This window comes from Hibiscus syriacus, unplaced genomic scaffold, assembly GCF_006381635.1.
Source record: "Hibiscus syriacus cultivar Baekdansim isolate YM2019G1 unplaced genomic scaffold, ASM638163v2 tig00111191_pilon, whole genome shotgun sequence".
Classification (NCBI taxonomy): Eukaryota; Viridiplantae; Streptophyta; class Magnoliopsida; order Malvales; family Malvaceae; genus Hibiscus; species Hibiscus syriacus.
In genome coordinates this window covers 2300218-2319668 of record NW_024063010.1, presented here as the reverse complement: position 1 = coordinate 2319668, position 19451 = coordinate 2300218, and the positions used below count along the sequence as shown (strand labels likewise).

Here is a 19451-nt window from a genome sequence, read left to right as displayed (position 1 = left end):
AAAAGTTTCGGCGCATTAATGCACTGCTTTTGGCAGAGGTTAAATTTCAAGATTTACTGCTGATTAAGGGTGAGCAGTTGATCGAATCAAGTTAAATTAAGTTAAAAAACTTTGAGTTATTTTAATTGATGAGTCGTATTTTACAATTCGAACTTAATTTGATTTTTTTAATCGAGTATGGTTTAAGAAATTTGAGTCGAATTACTCTAGTTTCTATACTAATTTTATTATAATTATTTATAGTATTATGACAATGATTTATTCCAAATTTTTTTACTTTAGCTACCCATAAAATATATATATACTCTTTTATATTGTAATGTTATTTAAGATATCAAATGCAATATAAAAATTATGAAATATATTCATAATATTCTATTTTAAAGAAAGTATTTTGAGGATAAAATATTGATGAGAGTATAAATGAGTTAAGAAATTGATGAGAAGAAATAATTTGCCAACAATTGTAGTCAAAAGACCAAATTGAGTAAAATGCAAAGTTATGAGACTTAATAAAAAAGAGTCTTTAGTAAAAAAAATAGCAATTGAAGTTACATATATATTTTATTATGGTATATGAGCATGTGATTTAAATTTGGTAAAAAAGAACTTAAAATAAATGACAAATTGAAGGAATTAGGATATTATGAAAAATTGAAGGACTAAATTGAAAAATAAAAAAATTGTTATCAAAAAGAGAAATTGAAAGTGCACATGTATTCTACTATGGTTTAGGAGCATATGGCTCAAATTTGGTAAAAAAAAGGGACTTAAAATAAATGATGAATTGAAAAATAAGGGGATTATAAAAAATTTAAGGATTAAATTGAAAAATAAAAAAATTATTATCAAAAAGAGGAATTGAAAGTACACATGTATTCTACTATGGTTTAGGAGCATGTAATTCAAATTTGGTAAAAAACAGACTTAAAATAAATGACGAATTGAAGAAATAAGAAGATTATAAAAAATTGAATGACTAAATTGAAAATTAAAAAATTATTGTTATCAAAAAGAGGAATTGAAAGTAAACATGTATTCTACTATGGTTTAGGAGCATGTAGTTTAAATTTGGTAAAAATGAACTTAAAATGGAGGAGGAATTGAAGAAATCATGGACTAAATCGTAAAACTATCAAAATACTTAATCAAATTTTTGGTTTTTCGAGTAACTCGAAAATTAAAAATTTCAACTTAACTCGAACTCAAATACTAATTTTAAAATTTGAGTTGACTTAAATAACTTGAAATTGAAAATTTTTGATTTTTTCGAGTCAAGTCGAGTTTTGCTCACCCTTACGGCTAATTGTCGTTGAAAATTGGTAAGGGAAAAATTATTCATTTAGTCCCTACACTTTAGGTTATTCACAATATTGGTTCGTAAGATTCAATTATAAATACCTTTAGCTTAAAACTCATCACAAAACATTCCAATTTCCTCCCAATACTAGAGAAATTAGAGAGTTCAATTATAGAGTTATTTTCTCCTTTTTATCAAGAGAGAATTGTCATTGTTTTCTCCATATTATATCGAGAGAAGTTGTAATAGTAAAATTCTTCTACCTTTTGTCCGTGATTTTTGCCCTATATTGTTTAGGGGTTTTCCTCGTAAAATATGTGTCTTCTTTATCTTCATTATCATTTTCTCAAATTATCATTTGAGATTTTGCTCTATCAAATTGTTGTATTCCGCAACAATTGATATCAGAGTCTGATTTGAGTGTGTAATATCTATTTATTGTCTTTGTGGTTGCCACCAAAAGGTGGATCCTCTAGCATAAGAAAGTAAAAGGTATTACCCTTTCTACAAAGGTTCTAGGGAAATATTCATGTCAATTAGGAAAGAGTTGGAGCTATATGTGATAGAAGTTATAACAACAAAATTTGATATTGAAAAGTTTAACGAGAGAAATTTCACCCTATGTAAATTAAAGATGAAAGATATACTGAGGAAAGACAATTGTCTAGCAGTTATTAGTGAAAAACCGGTAAATTTCACAGATGATAATAAATGGAACGAGATGGACGAGAATGCTATGAAAAATATTCATCAGTTGCGATTTTGTTCTATCCGACGGTCGTATTCCGCAACATCTGAGTCTACAATGAACCTTAATTCAAGGTGTAAAATCTTAGTTTCATTAAGGATGAATTGGTTCTTTGAATTTGCATTTCATAAGTTATGAAATCCTTTTTGTTCTAATTTACGATGCTAGTGCTTATAAACTGGAAATGGAACCTAAAATGGTGCAAAAAACAGCAACTCCTAAGACTTGGCTTCTGCCTTGATGCTGCAACTTTTTAATTTTTTTTAAATGAGAAAATAACCTTAGTGATAAAAAATCCTAGATAATATACGATTTTGATCAATTTTTTTTGGATTTGCGAAAATGACCAACAAAATCGTAATGCGATCTCTAATTCGCATTGCGATCTCTACTATCGTAAATTCGCATTGCATTTCGCGTTGCGATAGTTGAAAATCGCGTTGCGATTTTCCATTTCGCGTTGCGATAGTCTACAGTTGTCGTTGCGATTTTCCATTCCCAATAGTGTTTCCAATACTATGTGGGATTGAGCATTACTAACACTTGTTTCCAATACATTGTGATTATTTAGGAAACAATTAACAATCATGCACCTTAAAACAACTGAATCAGCAACCAATTGCATTAGTATTATACGATTAAATATGTCATAATTAAAAGTCAATCTACAATCAATCGCGATTATTGCAATTTTAAGCAAAACATTCAAAAATAATATCACTATTTAAGGCTCAATCCCACATAGTATTGAGAACAAGTGTTGGTAATGCTCAAATCCCACATAGTATTGGAAACACTATTGGGAATGATATTTAAGGCTTGGCTTTCCCACTTTCTTGTTGAGTGATAGAGAACAAGGGGAACTCTCACGCGTCGCCGCCGCCGCCGTTCGTCTCGTCTCGTCTCGGGTCTGGTCGTGGTCGTGGTCGTGGTAATACGTTTCTTCGACACGTCCACGCGGATACTATCTTTTTAGAGAAAATTCTTAAGAAACAAAATCTTTTTTTTAACTATCACAACGAATTTTCGCAACAAATTTGGAAAATCGCAACGACAACTGTAGACTATCGCAACGAATTTGGAAAAATCGCAACGAATTTGAAAAATCGCAATGACAACTGTAGACTATCGCAACGCGAAATGAAAAATCGCAACGCGATTTTCAACTATCGCAACGCGAAATGGAAAATTGCAACGCGATTTTCAACTATCGCACCGCGAAATGTAACGCGAATTTACGATAGTGGAGATCGCAATGCGAATTAGAGATCGCATTGCGATTTTGTTGGTCATTTTCGTAAATAAAAAAAAAATTGGTCAAAATCATATATTATCTGGGATTTTTAGTCACTGAGGTTATTTTCTCTTTTATAAAGAACACTTCAAAATCAATTTATTTTTCCCCAAATATAATAATCTCTACTTAGTTACATACATACGTTTGAATAAATTATTTAAATTACAAGTTTTCCTTATTTTCCCAAAAGGAATCACATATAAAACTGCTTAAACTGCACCCCATTTTCAGTCATAAATGCAGTCGGCATAACCTGCACAAACAAACCAAAACAACACAGATCTTAACACATTAACAAATTTGAAGAAACAAAGTTGAGCATCGTTTAAAATCGTTTGGCATACTTGGATTGGTGATGACAATAAGACCAGAACCTCTGAAATCACAGTTCCACTTGTTCCTTCCCTTGGATTGGTAGTAAAGATTCATGGCGATGGAGGCGTGGTTCATCAGATTATCAGGGCTGAAACAAGGACAACCCTTTCGCATCACCCGACAATCCACTTGAGAACACGCGAAATTAATGTTGGCCAACAAGGTTGCCTGGTCCGATGACGGCTTGGCCACGCACCAACTTTTCTGCCCATTTCCCATCACCAAAGTTCCACCTGCAGAACAAAAGTAACTGAATAAACAACCAGGAATGAAAGTCTGGAACCTAAGAGAAGGAAAAGTAAGTGAATAAAGTACCTGTAATGAAGGAAAAGAGCAGGAAAGAGAGAGAGAGAAGTGCAGATACTTTAGCCATTGAAAGCTGTTGTACTTGTGAGCTGAAATCGAAGTGATGTTGGTTTTGATCGAGTAAAAAGCAGTGGAATGTTGAGGGATTTTAAGAATGGAAATGTCGGGGTAACGGCTAGTTGACACATTGAATGAAGAGCCGTTAGGGGATAATCTCGATGGAGAAAATGGATTAGGGAAAATGGACATAATACATTTTTAGGGCCTACTGCTTGACTTGTTTGAGTCTACACTCTACTTGGTTTACACTTGTAACACTTCAAGGATTTAAGTTTAGGATAAACTACAAATTTAATATCTAAATTATCAATTTTAGTCTGTTTTACAATTTAAACTTTTAATTTTTTTTCAAAATTATTTCATTTTAATACTTCGTCGTTAAAAACTTAACGCGTTTAGTGTCCAAACTATTAGTTTTGGTCCATTTTAGTACCTAAACTTTCAATTTTTTTCAAAACTTAATGTTATATTTTGAACGGGGTAGTAAAATGAAGAAAAACTAAAGTTTTTAATGGCGGGTACTAAAATGAAACAATAACTAAACTTTAGATATGATTATGAAAAAAATGAAGATTATATACTAAAATTGACCAAAACTAATAGTTTAAATACTAAACATGTAATTTATCCTTAAGTTTATTTTCCTTTGTTGGTGGGGTTTTATTTAATTATTGTACTTTTTGACTGATATATAATATTAAAGTAGCTTAACATGAAAGTGTAAACTTTTCTATTTAGTTATCGTACTTTTTGATAGTTATATAATAATATTAATCAAGTGATTTCGGTAGTAAATGAATTGCTCTTGTTCCTTGAGATTTTGGATTGAATATCAAAGATGTGAATATTCAATATCAAATCTAGTCCAAATTTCTGCTTCAGCTTTTCGTTATTGGCATTTCCCCTGGAAGAAATTGGGCCACTGAGATTTGAAAGAAATTCAACCTTTCGTTATTGGCATTTCCCCTACAAGTTGTGGTATTCAAGAGTAGATAACGCTAGAAATGGGGTGGGTATTTTGGTATCCGCTAGGCTCAAGGAAAATGTAGTTGAAGTTTGTATATACCAGGATATGATCATGATGATTAAGGTTATTATAGAAACAAAAGTGGTGAATGTCCTTTCAGTGTACGCCCCACACGTTGGTCTAGGGGAGGGGGAAAAACGCTGCTTCTCGGATTCATTAGATGATGTACTTAGGAGTATTCCGGAGTACCAAAGAGTTTTCATAGGGGGAGACTTCAATGGCCATATAGGTAGTGAAATCGACAGGTATGACGGTGCTCATGGCGGTTTTGGCTTTGGTAGTAAGAATGAGGTGGGGCGTATGTTGCTTGATTTTGCTACTGCACACGATATGGTGGTCACTAACTCCTTCTTTAACAAGAGAGATGTGAACTTGATTACGTTCCATAGCGGGGGACATTATACCCAAATCGACTACATAATGGTTCGAAATCGAGATCGATGGGCTTGCATCGACTGTAAGGTGTTCCCTGAAGAGGCATGTGCATCACAACACAGATTGTTGGTTTTGGTGTTCCGTGTACGCCACGGGCAAATCACTCTTAGGAGGGCTAAACTAGGTAAACCTAGGATCCTTTGGAAGAACTTACATGGAGCGATAGCTGATGACTTTAGGAGTAAAGTTTTATCTCATACAGGTTTTGGAACTACAAACTCAAATAATGCAGATATATTATGGAAAAATATGGCAAATTCAATCCGAGAGGTGGGCAAAAACACCCTTGGGTTGTCAACAGGGAAGGTCAAGGAACATAAAGAATCGTGGTGGTGGAACGACGAAATCCAAACTAAGGTGAAGACTAAGCAAACTTGCTTCAAGAAGTTACTACAATGCAATGACGACGAGGAAAGATCGAGAGCTAAACAAAGATACAAGGAGGCAAAGCAGGAAGTAAAGAAAACAATGGCTAAAGTAAATGATAAGGCATACGAGGAAATGTACAAGAGATTAGACACAAAGGAAGGACAAAACGACATCTTCAGGCTTGCAAAATCCAGGGAGAATAGGAAAAAGGATCTAGGTAGCATTAGGTTTATTAAGGATAACAATGGTGTTCTTTTAGTGAAAGATCATTATATTAAGAGGGTTTGGGGTAGTTACTTCTTGGGCTTATTTAATAACGATGCCTCTCCCTGTAGAGATAGTAACATTGATGGGTCAGCCGACTATCATACTATGACCAATGACTGTCCCACAAGTAGGATTGGGATTGAGGAAGTCAAAATGGCCCTTAGAGAGATGGGGAGGGACAAAGCTATCGGTCCATATCAAATTCCTATCACTGTGTGGTTGACCCTAGGAGAAGAGGGAGTTAAGTGGTTGACCAATATCTTTAATATTATTTTAGAGATTGCCAAGATGCCAGAGGAGTGGAGAGAGTCTACGGTGATACCAATCTATATGAATAAAGGAGATCTCCAACGTTATGGTAACTACAGAGGTATTAAACTACTCAATCATACCATGAAGCTATGGGAAATGGTGATAGAGGCTAGGTTGAGACAGGTTACTAGGGTTTCGGAAAACCAATTTGGTTTTATGCCAGACATGTCTACTACGGAAGTGATTCATCTACTTCGACGGCTTATGGAGAAATATAGGGAAAAGAATAAAGATCTTCACATGGCGTTCATTGACCTTGAGAAGGCGTATGATAGCGTACCCCGAGATACGATCTGGAAGACCTTGGAAAAGAGACAGACCCCAACTGTTTATATCCGGACGATTCATGATATGTACTGTAGATCTACTACATACGTCAGGACTACAGTTGGCAACACCGAGGCTTTCCCGGTGGAAATTGAACTCCACCAGGGGTTGGACTTAGCCCTTACATCTTCGCCTTGATTATGGACGACATTTATTGTGCGACACCAGACAGTGTTCCATGGTGTATGCTTTTTGCTTTTGACATTGTCCTAGTTGTTGAAACAAAAAATGAGCTGAAACGTAGACTGGTTATCTGGAAGACTGCTTTGGAAGAAAAATGTTTAAGGATCAATATTGAAAAGACAGAGTATTTATGTTCAAATTTCAGTGGGAACCAAAACGATGAAGATGTAGAAGTATGCATCGATGCACACGTTCTCCCCTCAAAAGAATGTTTCAAGTACCTAGGGTCTATGATACATAAAGATGGGGGTGTAGATGATGACGTTACACACCGTATAAAGGCGGAATGGCTAAAGTGGAGGGCTGCTACTGGAGTTTTGTGTGACAAGAAGGTGCCACTAAAACTTAAGGGAAAATTTTATAAAATGGCAATAAGACCAACGTTAATGTATGGATCAAAATGTTGGGCAATCAAGAAGGATCACGTAAGGAGGATGGAGGCCATAGAAATGAGAATGCTTCGTTGGACATGTGGTAAGACTCTGTGGGACATGACACCAAACTCTGCAATTAGGATGTCCTTTGGGTGGTTCATGTATCTGAAAAATTGAGGGAGGGAAGACTACGGTGGTTTGGGCATGCCCTTAAGCGACAATCATCGGATGCGGTCAGGAGGGTAGAGTCGATTACAGTCGAAGGTTCCAGAAGGAGAGGACGACCAAGGAGGAAGTGGGTAGACTGCTTGAGATCTGATTTGAAGGATTTAGCACTTACCGAGGACATGACCTCTGACAGGAAAGTATGGAGGCTTAAGTCCATGGTAACCGAGTAGTGTGGGTCACAGCCATGGGGTGTAACATCTCTGTCTTCTTTTTAATGCATCTGTAGTAATTTCTATGACTTCTACTTCTATACGTTTCTGTCATTGGAATCTATGAAGGCCCAAAACTAGAGTAGCAGAGTAGTGTTGCCTTAGTTTATGTGGTAACCCATTTGACTTTATTCCTTCTAGTAGCTTGCTATTGCTGACTACTGTGTATTCCTTCCCTTCATGTTTCCTCCTTTTAAATTTAGTCGAGACTTACATTTCTGTCTATATGCAGAGATTATTACGCAGGGATTAATTCCCATTACAGATGCGCATATGAAGACTGTTCAACTATGTATTTATTTATTTATTTATACATGCATTGTATTTTATCTTTATTTATACACTATCTCCCCCTTACCCCATTACATATAGGAATAGGGTTTTTGTTGTTGTTGTATTAATATACTCCAAATATTATAATATTTTATCTGTTTCTGAGCATTGCACATTAAAAAAATGTCTTCAATAATCATAAATACTTTTCATACAAAGGGGAAGTTCACCAATTACACACTAACTAAACATATGGCATAAAAGCCATAAAAAAAATGCACCTAAAACTTCATGATTTACATTGTTGAGAAATCAAATACTATATGATGTATAAGGCTACATTTTCAAATGTCAAATGATCTAATTGGCACTAACAATTCCAAATTAAATCTGCTCCATTCCGAACTAGTTATTCACTAATGTTACTTCTTCTAGGCTCCGGAACAAACCGGCATGCCGGAGGCCGGCGGTGGACGGATACTTGTTTTCGTGGTGGCTCCATTCTTCACAATGAAAACGGTGTCCATACCCCAACTACTATGCCTCTCGTAGTGGCAGTGCATGAACCAGACCCCTGAAATAATAATTTACATCAGTTAAATGAGTCTACTGTTTTGGTAAAAGAGTTTAATTTCTTGAATTAATTTCGAAATCGTACCAGGATTCTTTGCAAAAAACCTGAGTACAACCCATCCTCTAGCAGGAACATGCACAGTGTTAATGAGTGGTGGGTCGACTAGGTTGTAGGACCTCGGGTCAGTGACATTATTGAAGTTTCCTGAACCAGTCCCCACCCAGTAGAAACTGAAGCCGTGCAAATGAAGTGGATGACTTCCTCCTGCACCAAACTGTGTTGCTTGGAAAACGATCTCGACGGCTTCGCCATAGTTCAGCGTAACGACCCTCGTCCCCATCGTGACATTGGGGTTGACACCGGCCAAATCTCCGGTGAAGTTATAGAATTCCGGTGGTTGTTGGGGGAAATCGGTTGTGAAAACACCATTGGTGCTCCTGTTGTAGTACGCTTGGAGGATGTCGACGGTCGGGAAATCGAAGCTGACATTGTTCAAAGCAGCGACAAACCTTCTACCAGTAAGAGCAATACATTCCGGGTTGGTGCAGGGGATGGAGTTCGTAGAGATCGCGATGTAGACTCGTCTGTCGATGCGTCTCGGCACGTTGAACCGCGGGTTCTGCCTGATCCTCGTGTTCCTAATCTGACGGAGGAAGCTATTCGCGGCGTTCGAATCGTCCGGGAGGGGCAACTTCACCAAGGAAGCATTAGTATTCAATCCACCAACACTGTTTTTGTACTGGAAAATACCGGTAGTGATATTATTGTTAGATGGAGCACCGCTGTCGTGGAAATTCCTCATGACCATGTAATACTGTCCGATGTTCTGGTTGGCGCAGACCAAAACATCCATGGTCTGTCCAGGACTTATCATTATATAGTCGGTCGGAAACCTGTTAACATAAGAGGCATCTTGTGCAACCACTATCAGGGTGTGATTTGCGATCGAGAAGAACTTCTCTTCATTCATCGCGGCATTGATTATACGAAGAAGGTACGTCTCCTGGTAATTAACTTCCATTCGGAATATCGTATCTGCGACAAATATAATGTTAGAAGATAACAAGTATAGCGATCGCACCATAAACGTTATACGTACCATTACATCCGTACGTGTCTCCTAGATGCCCATTAATAGCATAAGCATTTGGTGGTTTCACAGCTTGACCATTTAAAAGTGAATTCCGTATAAGTTGTAGAAAGTCTTCGTTGTACCATGATTCTGTACAAAATAACATAAATTCGTATGTCATGTTATCTTTTTCCATCCGCGTAACGAACATGCACGTAACTAATGTATCTACTTACGAAGAATGATGGTCTGATCAGCATCAGGCGGGGGGAATGGATAAGTTTCGTGTTCGGCTGGTAGAACGACGAAGGCGCCATGGACGGATCCTCGAGTCCAATCACTATGAGCATGCCACCACAGTGTTCCGATTTCGTTGGACAATATAACTTCGTAAGTGAAGTTTGTTCCCGGCGCAATCGGGCACTGCGTTATGTTCTCGGGACCATCCGACCATGGATTTCTCGGTTGTTTCACGCCGTGCCTATAGATATTAAAGTAAAATTTTACTTAAAGGGACGAGAATTGAGACGACAACATAAGAGAGGTGAATAAATTATTACCAGTGGATGGTGAAGCCATAAGATCCTTGATTGTGGACATTAACAAACACGGTATCTCCTCTGTGAACTCGAATCTCCGGACCTGGATAACTATCGTTTACGACCAGCATTGTTTTTGTGTTGCACAGTCTGGTAAAGTTCGCCTCTCGAACCTATCCGATCATATATATTACAATAATAACGATATAAATATCGAATCCACGTAATAATGTATAGGGTTAACTACACGGATGATCACTTATGTTTGTGTTTTATCCACTTTTAATCATTAATTTCAAAATATACATAAGATATGATCACCTTCGTTCTTATTTAATTAAGATGTGGTCACAACGAGTTAACTGTCATTAAATATTTTAGTATAATCATACATTTGGTCAATGTTATTTACATATGATGCCACTGTCGTATCATGTGCCATCATTCGGTTGGAAGATTAACTTCATTTTAATTTAACAAAGCAAAGCAAATTGGTGAAAAATAAATATATTAAATTAAAATAAAGTTAGTTCTCCAACAGAATGATGACACGTGGCACAACACATGACACCAGTGACACGTGACGTCATTCTATTGGATGATTAAATTTATTTCAATTTAATAAAAGTATGACTAAATTGAGAGAATATGTAAGTAATAAGGACCAAATGTGTGATTATACCAAAATATCACGTAACTTAATATGCTTACTATTTAATTGAAGTTAACTATGGTGATCACATCTTAAATAAATAAAAACAAAAGTGATTGTATCTTAATTAAATAAGAACAACTGTATCTTATGTATTTTGAATTCAGTGACTAAAAGTGGACAAAACACAAACATAAATGATCGTCTATGTAGCTAAGTTTAATATATATTGAAATGAAGCAAATGAAAACTTAAATTTAGTACTTACAAAGAAATCATAGTGATGTACATCCGCCATGCAAAGGCTAAAAAGACAGAAAATTCCAAGCAACCATGGCACGATACGTAGCTTCGGTAAACTCATATCTCTCTCTAAAATTTAGAAATCTGCTGTCTTAAGTGTTCTTCAGTTCGCCCCCTGATTATTTTTGTGAGTTTAGGGTCACGAATTCAGCAATTTATAGCACAAATACCTTTATTGATTATTAAACAAAAAGTCTCAGAAAATCAAATCAAATACCTAATCTTAAACAACGACCTTCAGTTACCGGGTCAAAGAAATAAACAACGACCTTAATTACTGCGTAATGCGTACGGATTCTTGGTAATTATTTTGTGTCGTTGAATTGTCCGCAGAATCTATCAGACCATGTGCGTAAAACCATGCAAAAGTTGGTTCATATCTATCCAAATATATTTTACTTTTCTAAATTGATTGTTTTAAAAATTAAAATATCTAGTACGAATCAAGCGATCTAAATACTTACAAATTTAATGTTATCCCTTGAGGTTTTGGGTTCGAGTATCGTATATTCAAGGTTTTGAACGTTCATTATCATATAATTAAATTTTTTTGAGTAAATATTTTCTTGTATTTATATCAAATTTATTAAAAATATTAAATTATCCATAATTCTTAAATTTTCAAGCAGGAGAAAATTGAAATTTTATGTATCTTTAAATCTGTATTATTTATCAATTAAATTTTAATTCAATTAGTATTATTACTATTTCAACATACGTAATGTAACTTCTAGTTTAAAAATATGAAAAATTATGTTAAGTATTGCATAGAGAGAAAAAAATCATGGCTTAAATTTATCGAGTGTCCTCGATATTAAAATAAAATATTATTATTATTTAGAGAATTTAGGTTCAATTAGTTGCGTATGTAGAATGGATTATCAATGAACTTCAAACTATTCAAAAAAGAATTAATTGTATCATATATCTTCAAAGTATGATTTTCATTTTAAATTGGTCCTTAACCTTTTAAATTATCCAAATTTATCCTTAAACTATGACTATCATTCTAAATTAGTCCTCAAAATTTTGAACATTTCAATTTCGTCCCAAACCGTGAGCCTATTTTTAAATTAGTCCATAAACTTTTTTAACATTCCAATTTCATCCCAAACTATACGAATATACTAATAATATACATTGTTAATAAAATCGTTAGGCCAAGTTGTAATACACTAAATTCGATTGGGCCTAAACTATCATATTAGGCTGCCGATACAACCCTAATTTTCAAAATCCATTCATTTCTTTTCAAAACATAATAAATGATACCATAATAGACGTAAATAATAGTTATAAAAAACTTTTATAAATCGGAGCTGTGTGACATATTGTTTAAAAGAAAATAATACAAACTTAGAATTCGATAAATCAAATACATGAGTAAGGTTCTATGAATACATATGTCCACTAAAGCTATAGTACAATACTCTTAGGAAGATGTTGGAAGTTCTGATGCAACGGTGCTCCACGAACGACCCAAGCTAAAAACCTACGAACATAAACATTCAAATGTTGAGCTCACAAAGCCTAGCAGTATAATCGTTAATCTAGAGAAGAATTATGAGTCTCATAAACATAAGCTTGCTAAAGACATAGAACTATAAGCAGTAGGTACATGCATGATCTTAAACAAGTGCTACCTACTTAAGGTTAAACTGCTCTATCACTGAAATAGGGTCTCATACTTCCCTTAATCAAATGTTGTGGCTTTCTCAAAGCACTTTTAGGTAAAAATTTGTTTCGAGTGAAAAAACAATGTCAAACTATTAAAAAATGAAAAAAATACAGTGGGGACGGTGATTTTAAACCAACCGCAAAAGTTAGAATTTCTAGTTTTTTCAGTCTCAACTTTACGTTTGGGAGCAAATTATAATTTTATCCTTACTAATGTATTGACTCCACTCAATTATGTATTTACATTTGATTTTAATAATATAATACTAACATCCTTAAAAATAATTTATTACTTAATAATTTATTTTAATTACTAATTTTTTTAATATTTTTAGCCAAAACAATTATTATTTCATAATAATTTTATATCAACATGTTAAAAAGCATTGATAATATTTTTTTTAATAAAATATTACATATATAAAAATATTATTAACGAGTTATCTTAAAATATTTTTATAATTTTTTATAATTTAACTTGATATATCATAGTATTAATAAATGTAAATATAATTTAAATGTTATATTTTTAATTTATAATAGAATATTTATAATGAATTTTTTTAAACTCACTTTTTAACTATAAAATCAAACATTTAAATTTTAAATTTCATTTTTTATAACATTATTAAAAATTCATTTCTACAATATGTTTAAAAATCACTAACTGTGTCAAATTGGAGTAATTTTACTGTACGACAGTTTTAATATACGGTTAAAGAAATGTCATACTAGAAATGTTATTATTTTTTTAATATTTTCAGTAAAACGCTACCTAAAACATTATTTTTTTACCGAAAATGTTGTTTTCGCTAACTAATTTTCGGTAGAATCCAATATTAACATTTTCGGTAGAAAAATAATGTTTTAGTTAGCGTTTTATAAAAAATGTTAAACATTTTAGGTAGGGTCCAATATTAACATTTTCGATAGAAAAAAATAATATTTTAGATAAAATTTCATCGAAAATATTAAAAAATAATAATATTTTTGATAATTTATTTCTTTAGTCGTATATTAATATTATTGTATTTAAGATATCCCGTTAAATTGGGCCTAAATATAAGAGGAAAAGTTAAAAATAAAAGTAAAAAAAAATCCTTGGAATCTTAGTTACTACTTGAAAATTTAAGCCTGCTGCCGTGTACGACCCGATAAACACGTGGATGATTGGACAATTTGACATTAAGTCTTAAAGTAACTTATTTTATTAGGACACGCATTACTACATACTTCAAAGATTTCTCCACGCATCTAATTTATCAATTTTATTTCATTAGAATTCCTTTTTTTAATAATTAAAGTTTAATTTCGTTTTATCAATAATCAATTAGTCTATGAGATAATACACTAAATTTTTTAAGTAAAATTAAAGATTAGAATATTGATATATGGAGCAAATTTGGTTGGAAAGTCGCCTCTATAATGAATCTCTACAAAACTTAATTTAAATTAATCGGTTAATATATCGGTAATTAAAAAAATTTAATTTCGTTTTGAATTGAATTGTAACTTATCTAATTAGCACGCTATATTTGAACCCGTCCAATTAATCCACATTTAAAATGTTAAAAGTTAGTAACTCCATCAAAGTTCGTTATAAATTTGATTTTTTATATTAAAGAATTTGAGATATTTACAAATTGAGAAAGCTGATTACTAATGAATGTTATACAAAATATATAAATAATTTTAATCGAACATTTGAAATGAATCATAGAATATAATTTTTTATGGTAATGATATTATTTAATGTATTAATAGTGTAACATATGTTATATTATCGTATTTAATTTATTTGATTGTAATCTATGACTTTAATATTTAATTAATCTGATATATAATTATATACAAACATATTCTAAAATTATTTTCATAATTTTTTTTAAAATTATAATTAAATCGATAGAATGTGTAACATTTAGAGTTAATTGTATTTTTATACCAATTAGAAAGAAAAATATTTCTGTTAAAGATTTAACTTAGAGTTTAACAAAAAAAAAACACCAAAAAGATTTAACTTAGAGAGATTAAAATATAACTAACATAAAAATGTTAATCGCGAAATCAAAAGATTTAAAACGGAAAAAAATTGATAGTTTAAAATGTAATTTTAAGTTTTGAAAAAAATGAAAGTTTAGATATTAAAACAGACCAAAATTGATAGTTTATATAGTAAACATGTTAAGATTTTAACGGTGTGGTACTAAAATGATATGAAAACTAAATGTTATATATAGTTTTAAGAAAATCAAAGTTTAGGCATTAAAACGAACTAAAACTAATAGTTTAGATTAAATACATAATTTACCCTTAATAATAAAGTTATAGTCCGCCCTACCACCTTTTTTTTTGTTGTTCAACGGAAAATGAAGATAGACAGGGAATGTCTAAAGAATGACAACTTTAATATAAGGTTAAGAAAAGTCGTTACCAGAAATGTTAATATTTTTTAACATTTTCGGTAGAGCGCTACCTAAAATGTTAATTTTTATATCGAAAATATTAATATCGAGAGCTACCTAAAATGTTATTTTTTCTACCGAAAATGTTAATATTGAAAATTTTCATGTTCTGGTAGAAAAAATAACATTTTAGGTAGCGCTCTACCGAAAATATTAAAAAAATATTAACATTTCCAGTAGTGTATTTCCTTAGCCTTATATTAGATTGTCGTACAACAGAACTACCCATATATCCGCCCATCTATTCTTTGTATAAGTTCTAAAATTATTCTTTAGGCTCTTGCTATATTATTAATAATCCTAATCAATGAAATTAGTCCATATAAAACATTTTTTTTTTCTATATTATTAAATATATGCATACTCCCCTTCCTCTTCTTTTATCGTGACAAAACCCTCCTCTTGAAATGATCCTTGACCCCAAAGATCGAAGTTTGGAAACTAATCTTTGAGGACCGTGAAATCCTCCCAAGTGTAATGAGTTGTATTCAAATTCGACCATCGAACCAAAAGTTGAGTAACATACTTGTTTTGATGATTGACTATTCTTTTTCCCACAATCACCATAGGCTTATTCTTAAATTGACCTTCTTTTTCTAATATAGGTGGATTATTCGAAGGAACGACCAAATCCCCAATTCTCTTCTTCAATAGGCTCACGTGGAAAACTGGATGTAATTGCGATGTTTCTGGTAAGTTCAAACGATAAGCCACTTCTCCAATTCTTTTCAAAACTTTGTGTGGATCGTAATATTTTATAGCTAACTTAAGATTTTTTTTCTCAGGGATAGGGTTGCAATTTAAGGTACACTTCGTCTCCTACTTAAAACTGTCTCTCTGATATGTTTTTGTTTGCCTATTGTTTCATCCTATGAACATGTTCTAGTTGGCCCTTGACAATTCCCTAAAAATATTTCTGAATTTGTTGCTATTTAATGCATGCATATATTCATATGTAAGTTGATGTATAATATCTAAACAATTTTTTCAAACATATCATTTGAACGTAGGTAGACAACTTGATTGTAAAAAAAATAATTCTTCCAATTTTAATGACATTAATAATTCTTTTAACATGATAAATTTCACCTATTAATATTATAAATATATTTCACAACAATTTTAGGTTGATATTTAATGCATTAACTAAAAACGTAATTGATGAAATGACTGATTAAAATGATATTAATACTTTAAATTTTAATTAGAACATTGTAAATTGTTTGGTTCAAATTAGGAATTTGTTGAAATTTAGGGACATAAAGTAGTATTCATCCCTTAAAAAAGGGTAAATTATGTGTTTAGACCTAAACTACCAATTTTGATTTATTTTAGCACCAAAAGTTTCAATTTTTTCAAAATCATACCTAAAGTTTAGTTTTTGTTTCATTTTAGTACCCGTTCAAAATTTAACATTAAAATTTAAAAAAAATCAAAAGTTTATGTACTAAAATGGACCAAAATTAATATTTTAGGTACTAAACCCGTTAAGTTTTTAATGGCAGTATACTAAAATAAAATGAAAACTAAACATTAAGTATGAATTTTTTTAAAAAAATTGAAAGTTCATATATTAAAACGTATCAAAAAAGTTCAACGGCAGTCAAGGGGCAAAAAGGGAAATGCGCTAAATAATCTGGTTATAAATAACAAAGAAGGAGGTCTAGGGTTTTCAAATTGCCTTTGAGAGAACAGAGCGGAAGTTTAACATAAGCAGTGCCGCTCTTGTTCCGTTGCCGGCAGATATCAAACCCTAAAGTAATTGCTCAGTTTTTGCAAGCAATTTGCCAATTCTTGCAAGTCTCGCAGAATGGTAATTATACATTACTTTTTTCTTCTTCTTTTGATTCTAAAATAATCGGCCGATCCAAATGAGTTCTTGCTTGTTAGAAAATAAATGTGAGAATTCAATTTCACCCGGCCAAGATTAAGGTTTTTTTATGGGGCAGCCTCAAGGATTTTCATGTTTTCTTTTCTGGTTCTCCTGTTCAGGGAATATGCCCTAAATTTTTTAGAATCCTTTGATTATTATAATCAGAGCAGGGATAGTGTGTATCGGCGATGTGCAAAATTTCCGGCGCATTCTGTTCGAAAGAATTTCCTGCAAAATTGATTTGGGGAAGGTGGGCAGTTGCGCTTCATATCCACCATTGATTCTTTCAACAATCATCTTCCCCATATTCCAAACGTTTTATTCTTCGATGATTTAATACGGGCACCTATGTAATTTTGAACTTGATTCCAGTTTTATCTAAATGTGTACTTATGTGTGATCTGAATGTGATAAATGAATTTGATTATTTGAAGATTGATTGAGGATACAAATACTGTGTTTTTAAACTACAAGGATTTGTTCGCATAACAATTTAACGAGACCCAAGCTTGCGTAACAATTCATGTCCGTCGTCTCCCTACACAGTTCTCCGTCACGGTGGATCTGCAGTATCGGAACCAAAACTTCGGTTCCGTCTGGTAACAGCGGGTTTCCCAGTTTTAGTTCTTTCGGAACGGTGCGGGATTTGGTGGGTATAGCCTTAGAACCTCGTACAATATCATTGTTACCTACAAGGATGTTTAGGCTAGTTATTAATCAGCCGTGTTTATATACATGAAGCAAAAACAATGACGGAATTTAGGACAATGGACTTACAACTTTGAGACGATTAAGGCCGTCAGCATCTGGTTTATTGTCACCAAAAACTTGCAAAACCTCCCCCCTGCTTTACTCTGCCAATCGGGATACCTTGCCAACAGAATCATAGTCCAAATCAGTAAAGTCGAGGTGGTCTCTTGGCCGGCGGAGTAAAACAGTTTGCATTCCTCGACCACATCATCGATGCTCATCCCCATGTTCTTCCTATCTGCATGTGCTTCGATTTCTATGATGTTGGCTTCCACAAGTATGTCCAACAAGTCTTCATTACACTCTTCACCTGCTCTAATTGCATTCTTCCTTTATCATTTTAACAAGGGACTCCTTTATATCATCGTATGTCGACTTCAACTCCCTGTTTGTCTTCGTCGGCAAAAACCTTTGCAAAGACGACAAAATTTAGTCTGAGATTTGCATTCCAAAATTCGTAAAGCTTACCTTAAAACTCGAATTTTCTTTACCTCCATCCTGGGATGTAGGCAGACTGTAGTACTTTGATTGCCGATATTGATTTGGTCGTCCAATAGTTTAAAATTCGGCTGCCTTCCTCGAAGCTGCTCCCGAATGCAGCTCGGGAAATTACGTCTCTCGTCATATTTACGAGATAAGGCCACGCATCTATCTCACTGCAACCTTCTGTAGACATAATCTTCTCCCATTTGTTTTTCATCCCACTACAACTTTGATAAAACGCCGGCAACATGTTCTGCAATTATTTCCAACAAAAAGGCCTAGTTTTGTAGAACTATCAAGGTGCTGTCTAGATTCAGGACTCCCAACAAAAAGAAAACATACCTTCAACTTATCTTGATGAAATGAGGGTTTATAATATTTCTATGTTTAATCCAGTGATCTCCCTCGAGGCTTGAAATACCACTCACAATCGAACTCACCAGTGGATTGTTATGCATCTTCTCAAAGTCAACGAATCTGGCGAATATTTCCCTTATAATTTTCAGGGTCCGTAATTGTCACCCTTGGTCTTGGACCCATCCACATAAACGAATCCCTTCCCGCATTTCCTCACAACAAATCCAGACTTTTAATGAATAAACAAGTTCCTGGTACCATGAAATTGCGGATCAATGTAAAACGTACCACATTTTTTGAGAAATTGATAAAGAAAAGGAGTAACATAGGGCTCAATATAATCACTAAGAGCCATAGGCCTGGCTCTGGTTTGTCTGCTCATAGCAAACATCTGTTTAAAGTCTCCGGACATTGACCTGCCTCTGAGACCCTGTTGTCTCAGGCACCGTTCGAGCCTCTTTGGGGTCAGCCATGCCCACTTCAAAACCCACCATCCCCATATCATCAATATCCCAACAAGAAGAAAACAAAGCAAATATCTGATTGTTAAAGTGTGAGCTTCCATGTTTATTTGTTGAGTATGAGAAATGGTAGCTGCAAATATAAGGTGTTAACG

At 33.4% G+C, this 19451-nt stretch overlaps 2 protein-coding genes, 1 non-coding gene and 1 pseudogene across 3 annotated transcripts; 1 reads left to right on the top strand and 3 right to left on the bottom strand.

Annotated features, from left to right (window-relative positions):
• Positions 1–3456: 3456 nt before the first annotated feature.
• Positions 3457–4093, bottom strand: LOC120155463 (glucan endo-1,3-beta-D-glucosidase-like). Its single transcript, XM_039167014.1, has 3 exons — positions 4036–4093; positions 3690–3953; positions 3457–3598 (listed from the first exon to the last, which is right to left on the bottom strand). Exons 1-3 carry the CDS (start codon positions 4091–4093, stop codon positions 3573–3575), a joined length of 348 nt encoding a protein of 115 aa, XP_039022945.1. The 3' UTR covers positions 3457–3572.
• A 4288-nt stretch (positions 4094–8381) lies between these two features.
• On the bottom strand, positions 8382–11291 carry LOC120155461 (putative laccase-9). The gene is made up of 6 exons (XM_039167009.1): positions 11196–11291; positions 10297–10448; positions 9973–10217; positions 9764–9886; positions 8749–9699; positions 8382–8664 (listed from the first exon to the last, which is right to left on the bottom strand). The coding sequence occupies exons 1-6, from the start codon at positions 11289–11291 to the stop codon at positions 8522–8524; spliced, it is 1710 nt and encodes a 569-aa protein (XP_039022940.1). The 3' UTR covers positions 8382–8521.
• Positions 11292–17408: 6117 nt separating this feature from the next.
• On the top strand, positions 17409–17555 carry LOC120155470. Its single transcript, XR_005518969.1, has one exon. It is a non-coding gene; the product is annotated as a small nucleolar RNA snoR135 (small nucleolar RNA).
• A 183-nt stretch (positions 17556–17738) lies between these two features.
• On the bottom strand, positions 17739–19248 carry LOC120155404 (annotated as a pseudogene).
• Between the last annotated feature and the right edge of the window lie 203 nt (positions 19249–19451).